Raw genomic sequence first — 12,078 nt, 5'->3', positions numbered from 1 at the left:
GCTGAGTGAATCAATGCTCTGCACACAGCTCTACAATGAAATAAAATTTTAAACAGTTGAAATAGTAAAAAAAAATAGAAATCAATCTGTGGCAGTCAGTGTCGATATTGTGCTGCGCCATTACTCATGAATCAATGTATGGGAGACAGTGAGAACGTGTGTTCACAGCTGACCTGGTGGATCACTCACTCACTGCTGGTGTTAGACCTGTCCTTCATCAGTCAACCCTGTCGAACATTTCTCAGACTGATGATACTAGTTGGTCCAGTAAAACTAACTCCACACCGGTCAAGACAAACGCAATCCAAGACGACTAGTGGAAAGACACTTACCTGCAGGTGGTTCTACACAGATTTGAATTTCAAGACAAATACACTGACCTGACAGTTTGTTTTGTGAACCAATGTGAACCAATGAAAACCCATGAAATAAGTGTAATGGCCGACCCTGTGGAACAATTACAGACACTGCCCACTGGGCAGTAGTATCCCACTGAGATATGTCTCACTCTTGCATACTGTTTCTAGTACATCCACTTTACTTCTAAGTTTCAGTGCTTCCGCTTTGTATATTTTAATAATTATTATTGCTGCTGCTGCAAAGTCATGAAGATACATGACTCAGTGGAGGACTTTTAATTTGAAACTACATATACAGGAAGTGGCTACAGATGCTGACACCCGGCCAAGGAGAGAGGGAGAGAGAAAGGTAAATTTAATGAACTAACATGAAGCTAAATTTTATTACATATTGATATTCACTGAGTTGCAATGCAGTTTTATCATATTTGTCAGATTAACTAATAACTAGGATTTTATGACACCTGTCATTTCTCAGCTGATCACTGTGAACCCTTAGATAATGATCACACCTGCAGTAACAAGAAGTCTGACTCCAAACATCATATCTACTGCTGCTCCTACACTGTTGTAAATAATTACTAGGTGCATTGTTATCACTGTTGTCAGAAGTAATATGGCAGGTAGCTACAGTCAAAGCTGTGTATAGATAAACAAGCGGATGAATGGTTGGGTTCTCACAGCTGGATTCATTTTAGATCTGATTCCAGGTCAGAGAAAAACCTAAACTGGCCGACTCGGATGATAACTTATGATTTCTCCTGTCTATTTAGTGCAGGGTGGGTGACTATGACCAAACATAACCTGTAAGACTACAGGACATTAATCAACACTCTTCCTCCAACATCAGTGTCATCTGACAACTCCTAATTACAACTTTTGCCACATTTGGTTGTAATTTTCCTGTTTTTTAGTTCATGCAATGTATTTCTTATGAAATAGAGACAAGGGCTTCTTTTATTTGTCTGATATTAGAGACAGATCTTTGTTTCAAAATTTAAACTGGTACAGGTCCTCCTTCAACAGCAGTTCGCTCTGGCTAATGTAATTGATATCAGTATCACATCAACATTTTTCCATAAAAAGAGAAATTCTTACATTTACTATTAATGAATATACAAATATTTTTCATTTCAGTGAAGGTCAAACATCCAAGAGTAGTGACACTGAAAAAAAAAACACATTTCTGAGTGGAGGGGGACTTTAAATACTGGTGCATAGATCCAACCTGCAAGTGCCCGTAAGGCGATAATGTAGAAGCTGTTCAGTCACAACGAAACCAGTAGCATCACAGATTAGACCAAGAGGTGGCCATTACAGCCTATCACCTAATGCAAACCCAACTGTAACCATTTACCTACTTTAAACACATCACACATTACAACAGCCAATCACTCCAAACTAGATGGCAGTATTCTGCAAAGTCACTGCCATCACCCCATGATAATAACAAGAGAGAACTGGAATAAAGTCACATCACAGGAGAAAATATTATCATTAAATATAAAGTAATGGTATTTAGAAAGAGACTTCTAATATTACAGAACACTTTCCTTGAATGAGTTAAAATTCATTAGTTCACTTCCAAATCATACTTTATCCAACTATTACTAATTTGATGATGCCATGTTCATTTAACATTGGTCAGTGGATTGTGACAGGGGTCCGGTATGATATTTATTCGGGGGGGTCTCCCGGTTTTATTCTGCTGACAGAGCGCCGCCTTCCTTCCAGTCGGACTTATTACTGTTAGCCCTGTCATAGCGTCAGTTTACAATGATATAACACTGTTTCTCGGCTGTGAAGTGAACCTCCAGTCCCCAGATTAGTTTCGACATCTGGATCACTAATGTCGTACAGATGTTTGTGATCTCAGTCTGACCTAAGCCACAGCCAGCCAGGATCCGTTTTCTGCATCTAACCATCAGACCCTCAGTTCTGCTGCAGCAAGTCTATTCGTGGTACACGATGGTAAAACACTGATTGTATTAATTGTGACATTGTAGAGTAAATAGCAGTTGATAAAAAAAAAAAATAGACACCCCCCCCTTCTCGCCCTCCCTCCTCATTACACTACAGCATGTAAAACGGCACAGTGTCACCTGATACTACTGCCGTTAAATGGCACAAAGTAATTATAATGAAAGACAATGTCACTTACAGTTTCTAATGTCGGAAATGAAGACTGCTAATCCTCGCATTCCATCTCCTTTCGACACAGCCGGCATGTTTGCAGGTTTCTGTCCTCACTCCGGCCTTATCCGTAAAAACGACCTGGCGCTGGTCAGCCTTTCACACTGGACTCTAGCGGAAGATGGCCAACTTGACGTTTGGTACGAGTTAGCTACCTCGCAGGTCCAGTCGTTAGCTTCAACTTTATGGCTGGCGGTGACCTACCGGGCGGACTGTGTGCCTGTGGGTGGCTAGCTCAGATAGCATGTGCTAGATTAGCTGGATGACGGTGGATCAGCCAGCAGCAGGATAAGTTAACGTTATCCCTGTTAACTGGCTCGTTTCCGCTGCCTGTGGCAAGCTAACGTTATTTCATTCAATCCTTATCTGGCTAGGACACAAGCGACGCGCACGACAGCTACAGCACCAACCGACTGAAGTTAAAATCACCTGCTGTTTGGATGTCTCTCAGGTTAACGCAGTCAGGTGTGTTAATAAAAAATAACGGCCGAGAATTTAACGTTAACTTACTCCGAGTCACGCACCGTACAGCTAGCTCAACAGCTAGCTAGCTAGCTGGCTAGCAGTATCATTCAAATGCAGGAATACATCACCGGTTGACCGGAATCGCTCGGTCTCAGTCTCTCGGCAGAGAGTCTTAACGGCCGGGCAGCGGTATTAAGTGCTAGCCCTGCTCGTGTTATCACGCACTAAACGCGGTAAATAAGATGTCCTGTATAATTGATGTCCGCTCTAATTCTCCAGCCTCCTCTCCGCGGCTCGCACTAGGCTCGTGACAGCACAACCAGCTGCGTGATCGCGCCATGCAGCCGTGAACGCGCACGCTCGTTCCCTCCGATCGAGCGCAGGGCGTTGCTGATTGGTCCGGCGGGCAGCGCTGCTGCCATGTTAGCGCCCCAGACTCACTGCGCCCTTAGCTGCCTGCTCACCCCGGTAGTCAAGATGTTGGTGTCCTCACGACAAACTGCTGAGCAGCGGGAAGACAAGCATAGAAGAGATGAACAGTACTTACAACAAGACAGCGAGTGAGGGCACAAGCTCCGCCAGCCTTGGCTCTGACCTGCGTTTGTTGGTCATTTCCTGTTGACCAGCAGCATCCTTACCAGTATCAGACTGCTCTCTCCAGTACAACCTGGATAACACAACACACTCCTAGTACAAACCTAATCACATACAACACACTTCTAGTACAGCGTGGATCACACACAACACACTCTTAGTTCAATCACACAACACACTGCTAATACAACCTGGATCACACACAACACACTCCCAGTACAACCTGGATCTCACAACATGCTCCTGCTTCACATTTACCCGTTCACACTATTATGACAGTGCAGAAGATAACAGTTCTGGGATTCGGGTTCAACAGTTCTGCTCAAGGACACTTTGACTTTAGTGACTATGGCAGATTCAAACCACCAGCTGACACACTGATGTCCCGGTAGAACCATTTTAACTTTATCCGTCTTTTTCTGGACTATTTGTTGCTTCGTTTTTAAATGTAATGTGTAATAGTATCTGTGCAGTCATAAACATTTGTACAATTAAAGTGAAGTGTGACGTTTGTGTTGTTTTTTTTTATTTTCATAAAGACTGTATTATTTGTGCATTTCAGATCCTGCAGTGCTTACCATAGGCTAGAAAGAGTCTGTGCATGATATGACAGCATGACTAAATGAATCCATGAAACAGTCAAAGGGCAGAATAGGGATGTCAGTTATTCCGTGGTGACCTGAATGCAGCAGTAGCAGCAGTCCACCAGTCCTTCGGATGTGCGGTGCCATTACGCCCCGGGTCACTGTTTCTTTTTCGTGGTTCAAGCATAGACTCTATATAAAAATGGTTCAAGCTGAATATTTATATTTATATATAATTTAATGACCAAAAATTCAATAATTCAGGTAAAACAGCAGCATATATACCTGAACTTAAGTACAAAAGGAGAGCATAATGTGAATGTCTATTTAAAAAAAAAAAAAGCACAGGAGGATATATATAAACATATATTAACATATCCAGTCAGATATGACAGAGAAAAGAAACTACTAACATATATATATATATATATATATATTTTTTTTTTTTTTACAAGAGATTATTACTCTTTTTGTTGTTTAATAAATCGAGTGACTTGAGTACAGATTTCAATTCTAGGAGAAAAGGAAGCCGAATATTCCGATTCTCTGCAAAAAAGGAACGCGTCAGTAGAATGTAGGCGCGTTCAGAGCCCTGGCCCAATCAGAAATAAAAGCTGCTTGTCGTGGGCGGGACCAAGGAAGACTCCTGGAAGCTCACGCAGCCAGGCAGAAGATCGAAATGGCGGCGCCAGCAGAGAGGATGGAGGTAAGATGTTACTGTAGGAAATATTGTAGATTCCTCTACTCTGACTTTGTCTCGGGTATCATGGTCTCATTGTTCCTGGAGACACGTTGTTATGTGTCTTTCAGTCTCAGCGTCTGTGTCTCCGTCATTACATACGCAGCAGGTACTGTGGGATGCATCCATTTTAACTTGGCTAACGTGACTCGGTGAAGCATCTCCCGTTGCCGCTCATTCATTTAGCAGACAGAGCCGGGATCTGATCCAAATACTTGAACCAGTATTTATTAGGCAGCCTGAGCAGATGGGTAACATCGAGAGCTGAAGTGAGTGGTGTGAGCAGAAGAAACGTCGTTGGTCGGCAGCGGCTGACGAATCTGCGGGACCGCATGGGGACAAACGTGTTAGCTCCAGAGCTAGTTAGCCGGCCGCTCTCCAGGCGTGGAAGCTGCCTCATTCTCCCGCTAGTTTTACTGCGGTCAGCCGTTAGTTTGCTGCGGACATATAGCATACCTGGGCCACGGTGGTGTCCCTCTATGACCTGGTTTATTAACAGCATCCCTATGAATTTCTTACTTGGTACCGCTGTGGTTCCTCGTTGGCCGACTAACGCGAATTAGTCTCGCAACACGTTGACCCGTCCAGCCGGTTAACAGCTGCCTGTTAGTCGGCTTTGCTGGGACCACAGGTAAGCCAGGTAACACCACGCCATTATCTAACTGTGGGGCTTTAGATGAGTCGCTGGTGGACATGATGCGGGTTTAGACTTGGTCTGTGGCGGTCCTCTAGGAAGGCCAGGACCACTAACATGTGCTCCCATCCTTTGTGCTCCCCCGACTCTCTGTAGACTGGAACCTGAAGCGGTCTCAGACCCAGCTCATGAACAGTTATTGAACTGAACTGTACAGAACTGACCTTGTTCAACTCACTCCAGACCTTAGACTATTTTTACTCTTAAACAGCGCCTGGTGTGATGGAGTTAATTTTTTTTTTTTTTTTTAGGTAACACACTATTTCTCTTTGTAGTAAATGTGTACAAGCAGTTACTTGTCTCCTTAATTTTATTAAAGCAGATTTATTTCTTAATTTAGTGATTTAGGAGAAATGGTTCATATTAGGGCCACGCTGTTAACGCCACTACAAAAAGTCACAGCATCCACGAGCTGTGGTGTTAGAAACCATGCTCACATTACCACACACTGTTAATGTATTTCTACAACTGTCCAGAGTAAACTCTGTCTGTGATAATACACAGATTTGAAATGATTGATATGAATCATATTTGAAAACTTGTGTGAGGGTGATCGTTTCCTCAGATCTCCACAGTGAAGGTGGTGAATGAAAAGTTAACTAGAGCCCTTAAGTTACAACAGCCACATTTATTCAGAAAGCAGCAGGTTGAAGTATGTGAGAATTTTCCTCTGTGTGAAAGACATGAGGTTCAGTTTTTGGATGCATCCACAGGTCTCACTGTCGACATGTCTTTAATTTCAAAATGGCTCCACTCTGTGGAATCTCCTCAGCATGATACCTTTGTTCTTTTCAGTGCTTTCACAGAACTGCCTGTGGTACCATGGGAGGCCTTTATCCCACAGAGAGGTTGTTGTCCACAGCTGGACGTCTGTCAACACATTGTTCATATAGTCTGATCCAGAATGTGTGGTTAGCTACTGTGTGTTAGTTAAGAACGGCTCAGATCAGGACCCTGTGTGAGCCACGGTGATGGTTTCAGCAGCTGTTGTTTCAGTTCTTTACACCACGTCTGACTTAGCTGAGATTTCTAATAAGACCTCTAAACCAGAACACAAGCACTAAACCCAGGGCCACTAACTGTGTATGTCTTTTGTTGAGGTTTCTCAGGGGGAGAGCTCAGCCAAGCCTGCAGCTGAGGATATGACGTCAAAGGACTACTACTTTGACTCATACGCCCACTTCGGCATCCACGAGGTAAATTCTTCTGAGCTACAGAAACTGCAGTGCTTTCACATTCAAACATCAAAAAGTGTGAAGTTTTGTCTCCTAACCCTCATGTTCTTATTCTTTACCACTGCTGTAGGAGATGCTGAAAGACGAGGTTCGCACTCTGACATACCGCAACTCCATGTTCCACAACAAGCACCTGTTCAAGGACAAGGTGGTGCTGGACGTGGGCAGTGGGACGGGTATCCTCTGCATGTTTGCAGCCAAAGCCGGGGCCAAGAAGGTTATAGGGGTATGTGTTAAATCAGAATCTGTTAGTGTGTTTTGTTTTTTTTTTTAGATTGACTTTAGGGTTTGACCAGTGGTAACAGCCTTATTACATCAGAAGTGTGACTTCACTGTCGTTTGATTTGTCTGAACAGATCGAGTGCAGCAGCATCTCAGACTACGCTGTGAAGATCGTCAAGGCCAACAAGCTGGATGACGGTGAGTGAATGATCAAGTCCACTAGTGACACATGGAGGGTCTGTGGGTCAGATGGGGGTCCGTGGGTGGATGTTGATGTGCCTCCTGACTTGCTCTTGTGTTTCCAGTGGTGACCATTATCAAGGGGAAGGTGGAGGAGGTGGAGCTGCCTGTGGAAGGAGTAGACATCATCATATCAGAGTGGATGGGTTACTGCCTCTTCTATGAGTCCATGCTCAACACAGTCATTTACGCCAGGGATAAATGGCTGGTATGTGTGTATTGTTTCACCTTTTGTTACTGTAACACATGGCTGAAATACTTCAGTGCACTGATGTGGAGAAGCAGCCAATCAGTGGAGTGACTCGAAGTTTGATCCTGGAGGTTTGAAGTGATTTTAAACAGCTGAGCTTCAGTTTGACTTTTTACGGAAATTTGAGGCTGACTCTTCTTTAGGGCCTAACTTTTGGAGTCCATGTATTAAAGTGATAGTTCAGGTTATTTGATGTGGGGTAGTGTGAGGTCCTTTATCAGTTTAGAAAAGCAGCAGGAGCACGGGGGCAGAAACTGAGTGAGCTGCTGTGGACAGGGTCAGCAAAAAGAACTGTTTTAGCCACTTTAAATAAAAAATTAAAAAAAGCTAATATCACTCAGCTTCTGTGTTGCTGCTTCTTAAAACTGAGAGCTCATCTGAATCTACTGCAGGTAATACAGTGCCTACACATAAGTACCTCACAGAACCCCATGTCAAATAACCTGAACTATCACTTAAATAACTAATATTTAATCCATTATCGAGACTAAGTATTTAATAGGAAACCATCATGAAGTGGTCAGTGCTCACATGATACAGTGCATCACAAACTGTTTGTAACTGACTTTACTGTTGGAAGTTCTGCTGAATATTTCCCTCTCACCCTCTGACAGAAACCAGATGGACTCATCTTCCCAGACAGGGCGACGCTCTATGTCACTGCCATCGAGGACAGGCAGTACAAGGACTACAAAATCCACTGTGAGTAGTCTAAGAACAGTCCCCTAGAAGCTAGAGGTGGTTTGTGTTACTGGAGTGTGATGAGCACAGGGGAGGGTTTCTGTTCCTAGCGTGTTCGGAGGGGTGAATAGATAGTAACTGGTAAGAAGTGGAAAAATGAAGAGCACTGCCTGGAACCCACATGTGATGATTCCAGTGAACTGAACTGTGTGTTTGTGTCCTTGCCAGGGTGGGAGAACGTGTATGGGTTTGACATGTCGTGCATCAAGGAGGTGGCAATCAAGGAGCCCCTGGTTGATGTGGTGGACCCGAAGCAGCTGGTCAGCAGCGCCTGTCTCATCAAGGTGGGAGGACGGATGACTGGTTCATTACTGTTGTGTGTCTGTCCTCTGCTGCAGAGGTGTTGACCCTGGTTGCTTTTGTTTTAGGAGGTGGATATCTACACAGTGAAGGCGGAGGACCTGACCTTCACCTCCCCGTTCTGCCTGCAGGTGAAGAGGAACGACTACATCCACGCTCTGGTCACCTACTTCAACATCGAGTTCACCCGCTGTCACAAGAGGACCGGCTTCTCCACCAGTCAGTATCTCTCTCTCTCTTTCTCTCTCTCACTCACACACACACACACTCACACACTTGTAGTGAAGCTGAAGAAAATCAGTGGACCTGAGTATTATGTTTTGTGATAATGTATGAATTCTCTGCATTACTGCATCTGTTCTTAATGAATAGCTCACATAAAAAGATCAGTGATCCATTCTGTGTTGTTAAATCTCATGACCACTAGATGGCAGTGTTGTAATCTATCTCCCATCATTTGACTCTTCGGCTGCAACATAAACTGAGACAGGAAGTGCACGGCAAACGTTAGCACTAGTAAATCTACTTGACCAGCAACATTATTTGTGATGGTGAGCTCCTGGTTACAGAGCTGGAGTCTGGGCTCATTCTGGTTTCACAGTGAAGAAAAATATGGAGATCGACAAGAGCCATGACGTTTGTAAAATGTGTCAAAATCACACACTCAATTAATCTGAGAGCAGACTCAGCACCACACTGTTCTGCAGGACAGCTAACGGGGAAGCTAACGTTAAACAAGTGAATCCCTCTCTGCTCAGTCTGGAACAAGTTCACACACTGAAGTCACCACTGACCCCGACTAATGACTTCAGAATAACTCGGTCAACACAGGCTCTACCTGGTAGATTAAGACCTGCTCAGGTAGATGGAATCAATTTCATCTTGGTTGAATCTGACATTAGAAACGTATTACACTTTTTTTTCCAAACTGACTCCTATCTGACCACACACCTGTCTGAGCTGCTGTGACTCATTGGTCTCCATAGTAGTCACTACAGGCTTATCTATGTGAGGCGTTTAGGGGACATCAGTAAATTGTAGCTACAGACAATAAGCTGGTTACACTGTCGCCCTCTAAACTGCATGAGTCTTATCAGTCACACACTGCACCTCCATCACAGGTAAATACTCAGGCTGTAGAAACACTGACTGATCTGATCCTCAGTGTGGTAGAGAAATATGAATACAGTGAAGCCTTGGTACACCATGGAATCCTTCAACAACTTTTAAACCAACATTAATTTGCTCAGACTGCAGAGTTGTGATGTTGGATGTTACAGACTGATAAATAAACTCTGCTCTGATTGGATAAAAGAAGTCGACTGTCTTTTACTTAGACTTTATGCAGATGCTGGTGTGCTCTTCATGCTATGATGGTTTTCCTAAAATTTTGATTTAATCAGTCGCAGTATATATAAGCATAACTCCTGTATCTTCTCAGGATCGTGTCTACACACAGTCCTACTACAAACAGTGAAAGTTAATTGTGACTTTGACTTGTGACTACGATGGGGTTTGGCTTTGAACCTTGACTTGGTTCAAATGATCAGATCCAGATTTTGAGCTGTGGGTCAGCGACAGACTGTTCACGCAGACTTTTGTCTCTCTCAGGCCCAGAGTCTCCCTACACCCACTGGAAGCAGACTGTGTTCTACCTGGATGATTACCTGACTGTGAAGACTGGAGAGGAGATCTTCGGCACCATCAGCATGAAGCCAAACGTCAAGAACAATGTAAGTTAAGAGGTTTTTAAAGACTGTGTGTGTGTGTGTGTGTGTGTGTGTGTGTGTCTGTACTGCTGCATCTCTCCTGACTCAACGCTGTGTTGGTTTGCAGAGGGACCTGGACTTCACCGTAGACATCGACTTCAAGGGCCAGCTGTGTGAGATGTCGAAGACGTCAGAGTACAGGATGCGTTAGTCGCCTCCTTGTTAGTGTGTCTGTAGTAGAGGACAGGTGACGTGTGACTGGGAGTCTGTTCTATAGTTTGACGCTCCCCTGCAGCAACATTTTAAAGACTGTCGTTTTTTTTTTGTTTCCTTTCATGTTCTTGTATCAACAGTAACAGTATTTAAAAGTTTTCACATTCTTGGGGTCAAAGTGTGTTGCCGTGGTGATTTCATTGTGCAGTAGTCACTCAACAAAATGTATGTTTGACATGTGCCTGGTGTTTGTGTCCAACATCTTCCTGGGTTTTTCTTCTGTCCTTCTGCATGTGTGAGATCCATCCAGATATGAGCTCACGGCCCCCACTCACATGTCTGTGTGTGTGGTGTTACTGTCCATTCACTTTGGCCCTTAGTGTGGTCCCTACGGGGCCCAGCCACCAGTCTGCCTCCTCCTCGTGTTAATACAAACTGTATGTAAGTGACAGAAGCTGTCGCCAGACACCTTCAGCCCTGTTCAGACCAAAAATAGCCATGTATTAAAGTGATGATACAGAGGGTCTGTGTCGGTGTGAATGTGGTGCTCCAGGATCCAGAGTACAGACCAGGAAGTTAGTCCCGATGTAGAGTTAGTACACACAGCCTGGTCTGACCCCAGTAGTGTGTTTACTAACATTTAATCAGCACAGTATTGCTGAAGAACAAGACTGTGTTAACTGGCTCTAACCCAAACTAATAAGAAAAAAAAAAACAGCAGTCAGGCCCAGAACATAAAGACCAGGTCTTCATCATTGATCCTAACTTGCATCTGAATGTTTTAGTTGTTTCTGCAGCCCATCAGGGTCTGAGACTGGGACTGAGGGGAGCTGCAGGAGCTCAAAGCCACCCAGCTTCATTTAACCAGTCTGTGCAGCACAAACCTCCTGTCTGTCCACACAGCTTCAACATTAAATCCAACACAGTTCATCTGGATGTTTACCAGATGTGAGCAGCTCCTCCGTTTCCTGTGCGCAGTGCATTGTGGGAGAACAGTGTGTTAACAGCGCAGTTTAGAGTATTGTCCTGGCTGCTGTGAGTAAACTTAATGTTGTACTAACAACCTGCTTACATCCAGGATGTAGGACGCATTTAGGACACAGCATTCAGTCAGACCTGAAGGGGGGGGGGGGCTGCTGCAGACCTGCACCTCTTTGTTGTTGGGCATTCATCATGTGTAACAGCTAGATTGCAGCATTTGTACTGCACCAGCTACCTTCCTCATTTGGCTTATATCAGACCACACACCTGAGCATGAAAACTAATTTACTGCTGGACCTGAACAGAGACAGGGCCTGGTGGGTCCAGATCCTGAGGCCTGGTTCCAGCTGGCTTCACAGCTCTGTCAGGTGTCCTGGAGCCTGTGTGTGTCTGCGGCTGCTGAGTGTGAACCATGGTTACCATGCTGACACTCAACAGATAGCTCTGACTCAACACTTTGATTTTTCTCTTTTTGTATTTTATTTTGTTGTCTGCTGCTTTTTTTTGTTTTTTGTTTCTTTTTTTTTTTTAAATAAAACTAATAAACTGTAACTGTAAC

At 44.1% G+C, this 12,078-nt stretch overlaps 2 protein-coding genes across 5 annotated transcripts in view; one reads left to right on the top strand and one right to left on the bottom strand.

Moving 5' to 3' along the window:
• ap2a1 (adaptor related protein complex 2 subunit alpha 1) overlaps positions 1 to 3,342 on the bottom strand; it is a 24,980-nt gene extending 21,638 nt beyond the window's left edge. For all 3 annotated transcript variants that reach the window (XM_023407093.2, XM_023407095.2, XM_023407097.2), the window contains exon 1: positions 2,521 to 3,342. In XM_023407093.2, coding sequence (XP_023262861.1) covers positions 2,521 to 2,587 — 67 coding nt within the window. In that variant the 5' untranslated portion in view covers positions 2,588 to 3,342. The remainder of the gene's footprint in view (positions 1 to 2,520) is intronic.
• A 1,477-nt stretch (positions 3,343 to 4,819) lies between these two features.
• On the top strand, positions 4,820 to 12,071 carry prmt1 (protein arginine methyltransferase 1). Of its 2 annotated transcripts, none has more exons than XM_023407102.2 (10): positions 4,820 to 4,901; positions 6,738 to 6,824; positions 6,934 to 7,089; positions 7,220 to 7,283; positions 7,391 to 7,533; positions 8,190 to 8,277; positions 8,485 to 8,600; positions 8,685 to 8,835; positions 10,228 to 10,349; positions 10,453 to 12,071. In XM_023407102.2, exons 1-10 carry the CDS (start codon positions 4,875 to 4,877, stop codon positions 10,534 to 10,536), a joined length of 1,038 nt encoding a protein of 345 aa, XP_023262870.1. In that variant the 5' UTR covers positions 4,820 to 4,874; the 3' UTR covers positions 10,537 to 12,071. The 2 variants fall into 2 exon arrangements, with proteins under 2 accessions (XP_023262870.1, XP_023262871.1); XM_023407103.2 differs by having other exon boundaries at positions 4,830 to 4,901; positions 6,729 to 6,824.
• Positions 12,072 to 12,078: the final 7 nt, after the last annotated feature.

This window comes from Seriola lalandi, unplaced genomic scaffold (genome assembly GCF_002814215.2).
Source record: "Seriola lalandi dorsalis isolate HSWRI2012SDOR001 ecotype SW California unplaced genomic scaffold, Sedor1 jcf7180002054327, whole genome shotgun sequence".
Taxonomy (NCBI): domain Eukaryota; kingdom Metazoa; phylum Chordata; class Actinopteri; order Carangiformes; family Carangidae; genus Seriola; species Seriola lalandi.
Note: the sequence above shows the minus strand (reverse complement) of the source record. Positions and strands in the feature narration are given on the sequence as shown.

What these genes read in the sequence shown, in the direction of transcription:
- prmt1 (XM_023407103.2), top strand. Translation starts at nt 4,875, where the DNA reads ATGGCGGCGCCAGCAGAGAGGATGGAG. An exon ending in CCCACTTCGGCATCCACGAG is followed by an intron (nt 6,825 to 6,933) that starts GTAAATTCTTCT and finishes CCACTGCTGTAG; the next exon opens with GAGATGCTGAAAGACGAGGT. An exon ending in ACGCCAGGGATAAATGGCTG is followed by an intron (nt 7,534 to 8,189) that starts GTATGTGTGTAT and finishes ACCCTCTGACAG; the next exon opens with AAACCAGATGGACTCATCTT.